General features: G+C 41.3%; 1 protein-coding gene across 1 annotated transcript; it reads right to left on the bottom strand.

Moving 5' to 3' along the window:
- Positions 1 to 957: 957 nt before the first annotated feature.
- Positions 958 to 2,208, bottom strand: LOC117954633 (E3 ubiquitin/ISG15 ligase TRIM25-like). Its single transcript, XM_034888589.1, is given in 2 exon segments — positions 958 to 1,085; positions 1,087 to 2,208. Coding segments are annotated over 2 exon segments (1,005 nt in total). The 5' UTR covers positions 2,031 to 2,208; the 3' UTR covers positions 958 to 1,024.
- Between the last annotated feature and the right edge of the window lie 2,721 nt (positions 2,209 to 4,929).

The following is a 4,929-nucleotide window of genomic DNA, read 5'->3' on the forward strand; positions in this document are numbered from 1 at the left end:
TGTGTATCTGATGAGCAGGTGGCACCTTGTACGGCAGCCCCAGCCACTGTGTGTGAATGTGTGTGAATGGTGAATGTTTCCTGTAGATGTAAAAGCGCTTTGCGTAGTCGTTAAGACTAGAAAAGCGCTTTATAAATACAGCACACTTAACACTCACTATTTTGAACAGTGTATCAAAATCTTGCACCGGGGCTCATTAAATGCTGTTTTACATGTCAAAATGCTAGGCTACAGACATTCCCGTTTCTCTGGGAATTAACTGTAATTAAAAAGCGTAGTAATAGTCATTCTGAATATACAACGTGGACATAATTGTAACCAAATGTAAATAATCATATTTATTTCATTGTTTTATGTTTTTGTGACTGGACTGTATGAGCTGCACATTTTCATTTTGTAAAAGCTGAGTCACTGACCGCAGTGAAGACTCATAAAACACATACACTATCTCCAACAATTACAAATTATGTCCTATTATGGCCTGATGACTTAAAATTGACACTGAATATGTAGCTTTCAGACGTTGAGTCCTTTTAATGTTGAAGTGGATGCATGATTTTATATGGATATAATCAGGATTTTAGTACTGGGAAAGGTGGAGCTTTACCTGTATAGGTGCAATAAATCAATGACAGTTGTCCCAAACCCTCCTGTGACTTTTGAGAATGCATTTCCTTATTACTAGTTGAGAAAAGCCTCTTCAGCACAGCAGGCTGTTTTGGAGAATGACAGATTACACCCTGGATCTCAAGTCAACAATATACACAATATAAGTTGTCTTATGTGTGTCAGGATTCAAAAGCCTTCATGTCCAAACTTAACCAAACGTCTGACTATTTCTCTTGTTTGAGTCTACGTAATGAGTGATGGCTCCTAGTCCCTTTGGTTGCTGGGTTCTGGGATTTGGATAATAAAGGACTGATGAGTGACACCTGAATGAACTGATTGCTCGCATGTGAGATATTTGTCCATTTCTCATTTAGAAGCTCCTGTAGTTTATCTCTGGCTTCTGACACGGCCGCTGTCACATCCTCAAAGTAGCGCAGAGGACGGAGATCTTTGCTGGGGGAGTCTGTAGATTCACTGAGTGGTGACAGTGAGGAGTAGTTGTGGAGAAACTGGTTGTGATCCTCTATGTCTGAGAGCTTCTTCATCTCAGCGTCTTTCCTCTTCAGCTCAGTGATCTCCTGCTCCAGCTTCTCCTGAAGCTCTTTGACTCGACTCACTTCACTTTTCTGCTGAACTCGGACCATCTGCTCCACATCAGAGCTTCTTTTCTCCATGAGACGGATCAGCTCAGTGAAGATCTTCTTGCTGTCCCCCACTACTTTATCAGCAGAGAGATTGATGGCCTCCACCTCCCATTGAAGCAGCTTCACATCTTTCTCTCTGTCCTGGATTCTCTGCTGGATGTCTTCTCGACTCCCCTCGAGCTCTTTCTGCCTCTCAGTCCTTTCTGCTGCAGCTGAGACTGTGTCGTGGCCTTTATGTTCATCCACAGAGCAGAGATAACAGATACACTGCTGATCAGTACGGCAGAACATCTTCATCACCTCATCATGACGAGAGCAGATGTTCTCCTGGAGATTCTTGGAGGGCTCCACCAGCTTGTGTTTCTTGAATGGAGCCACATCATTATGGAAATAAAGGTGTTGATCACAGTAAGAGACCAGACACACCAGACAGGACTTGACCGCTTTCAGTTTTCTCCCAGTGCAGACATCACAGGCCACATCTTCAGGTCCAGCATAGCAGTGATCAGCAGGAGCAGCCTGGAGTCCAGTCTTCTTCAGCTCTTCCACTATAACTGCTAACATGGTGTTTTTGACAACAACAGGCCTCTGTGTGAAGGTCTCCCTACACTGAGGACAGCTGTAGATTTTCTTCTCATCCTCTCCATCCCAGAACTCTTTAATACAGTTCATGCAGTAGCTGTGTCCACAGGGAATAGCCACCGGATCCTTCAGGAGATCCAGACAGATCGAACAAGAGAAAGTTTCCCGGTCCAGCTGAACTCCTTGCTGCGCCATTTCTGCTCTCAGAGACAACGCCTGTCTGAGTTTCACTTTCTAGGAAATGAAAGTAGTTTGAGCTGTGATCTATAGAGCATGTTTCTGCAGTGAATGAGGCCCGTCAGCTCCTGCACTTCACTACATGTTGGTTCCTCCCAGCTTACAACTGTAGATCTAAAGGGGAGGGACCAACAACACATATGGACAGAGAGGAGTTCACTGGGCTTGAGAGCAGGAAGAGGAGGGAGGGGTTACCAAGCTATGGCTTCTTCCAGGAAGAAGAGCAGTTTGAGAGAGATAGTGTATTCAATTCTTGTATACGTAGCTCATTTCTAATTTAACCCTTGTGTTGTCTTTACGTCAAAATGGAAAATCTTTTTTTCTTCTTTTGACGCTTTTTTCAATGTTTGTCACATTTCTTGACGTTTTCATCACTAAACTATCTTATTCAGTTTATATTTACAGTTTTTTGGGAATTTATGGTCAATAAACCTCATTTATAGGAAATTATACCTAATGTTTGAGTTAGAAAAGCAGAAATTAGAAATTATTTAGACTAAAATTAAAGGAATGGATTGTGATGATAATCACAGACTGGAACTTTTACTCAATACTATTTCAAAAACAACTTAATTTTCTTTTCAAATGCTATAAAATTGAATAAGACTCCCCAAAATTAATGAAAGTAGAGATTTGTACCTGTAAAAGAGTCATGCTGTTTTAGGGAATTACAATTGGGTAGTTAAAAAGAACATTCATATAGGAAAACAGGTAAATTCAACCAGAGGACAACATGAGGGTTAACAACTCGGCTCTTTCAGCTTTTACGAGGTAATCTGTTAGAATCAGAGGGGTCAGAGACGCCTGATGATGCATGATTTCAGAATTTTCTTTTCTGTTCTCCTAAAAACCCAATTTGATAACGAATACTGTACTTCACTGTTGGATGCAAACAAACTAGTGAACCTAGTCGGTTATTCGCTGCAACTGTGAATCCCACAGGACATGAATGCACCAGAACATTACTCTATTAAGCTGGAGACTGTAATGACTAGATGAATCTGCAGCAATTACATTGGAATACATAACCTTTGAGTTTAGCAGTTACGTTCTCATCACAACAGTGATGTTTTATGGAGTAATGTTTGTACACACAAAAACATGAACATAAATACACACACACTGTAGTGATCGTGAACTTTAGTAACTGGAGGCAGAAGCTACAGTCAGTGAAGAATAAACCACAACAATAAAACATCAAACACTGGAGATTACTGGATTTATCATAAAGGCGGAGTATAGTCTCAAGGGGAATTTCTCAAATGGGGGTACCTGTACCCCTAGGGGTACTTTGGAGGACTGCAGGGGGTCCGTGTACCCCTAGGGGTACTTTGTAGGACTGCAGGGGGTCCGTGTACCCCTAGGGGTACTTTGGAGGACTGCAGGGGGTCCGTGTACCTCTAGGGGTACTTTGGAGGACTGCAGGGGGTCCGTGTACCTCTAGGGGTACTTTGGAGGACTGCAGGGGGTCCGTGTACCTCTAGGGGTACTTTGGAGGACTGCAGGGGGTCCCTGTACCCCTAGGGGTACTTTGTAGGACTGCAGGGGGTCCATGTACCCCTAGGGGTACTTTGTAGGACTGCAGGGGGTCCCTGTACCCCTAGGGGTACTTTGGAGGACTGCAGGGGGTTCGTGAGATATTCACCTAATTGTTTAATAGTTACAAGGCTGTTGTCCAGAGCATTGTTCCTCTTTATGTAGATGTTTTTACTATAAAAAATGTGACGTTTGTGTCGCCTTCTTTCGACCTATTCTTGCCTTCCTTCCTTCTACTGTCCTTCTACTTTTTACAAGTTTCTCTCTTTTTTCGAAGTTATGCCACTGTTTTTGATACTATTTTCGACCTCTTCTTGCCTTACTTCTTACCTTCTTTCTACCATCTGCTCCCAAAGTTTGTTAGTTTTATTTATTTATTTTTTACAGTTTTTGTCTCCTTTTCTCGTTAGTATTTAAATGTTTTAATCCAGTCTTGCTGGTGAGCTGCGAGCTCAGTTGGGTTATTAGGTCTTCCCCCCCCCTTGACTCATTTTTTTTATTTGTCTTTGTTCCTGGGATAAGTCCTATGTCCCAGTATATTGTTTGTTAATTGTTTAAATATAAATAAACCCAAATTAGGGTTACTAGGATACTTGGCTTAAAGAACATATCAAAAGGGGGACATTATTGATAAAAGTTTAAGAATCCCTGGTTTAAAGTAAGATTCTTCAACCTCCACTATATGTCTGGTTAGCAGGGTGAAGGCGCCCTCTGGTGTTGTGTATCCGTTTTCACATTTTTAACCTGCTGTGATGTTCACTGCAGGAAGACATGTCCAAAACGTCAAATAACATCTGTAAAAAGACATTTAAACAGATGTAATATCACACTGTGTCAGTTTGTTCACACGAGTCACACTCTGTAAAACTGCCAGTTTTATATTATTTAAAATTGACTGATTTGATTAGAACAATGCACATTAATCAATATTCCTGCAAATGCACCATTGTTAGCCAGTCGGCTAATTTTTAACTAGTCAGTAGTCTAGCAGGGTAGCTGATTTTATTAAAACAGCACTTTTAAAACTGTTCTTACAAAGTGCTTTACAGATGAACAAAATAAGGAGTGAATAAAAGACACAGGACATTCATCCTGCAGACATTTGGCCTCTGTGAATGATAATTAGACTATAATTAAGTATCATCCTGTTGCATAAATGTGCAAGCAGCACACAGTCAATGCAGTCCTCAAACCTGATTTTGAGCTTATTATGTCATAGTTGGGAAAAAGTGATTAAACAGAGACTTTTGTCTGGGCTTTGTTTGTGGCTGATTGTTGCAGTAGGTAGAAACAGGTCTGAGTGTTGGGGGTACTTGTTGCA

This window comes from Etheostoma cragini, chromosome 12, assembly GCF_013103735.1.
Source record: "Etheostoma cragini isolate CJK2018 chromosome 12, CSU_Ecrag_1.0, whole genome shotgun sequence".
Classification (NCBI taxonomy): Eukaryota; Metazoa; Chordata; class Actinopteri; order Perciformes; family Percidae; genus Etheostoma; species Etheostoma cragini.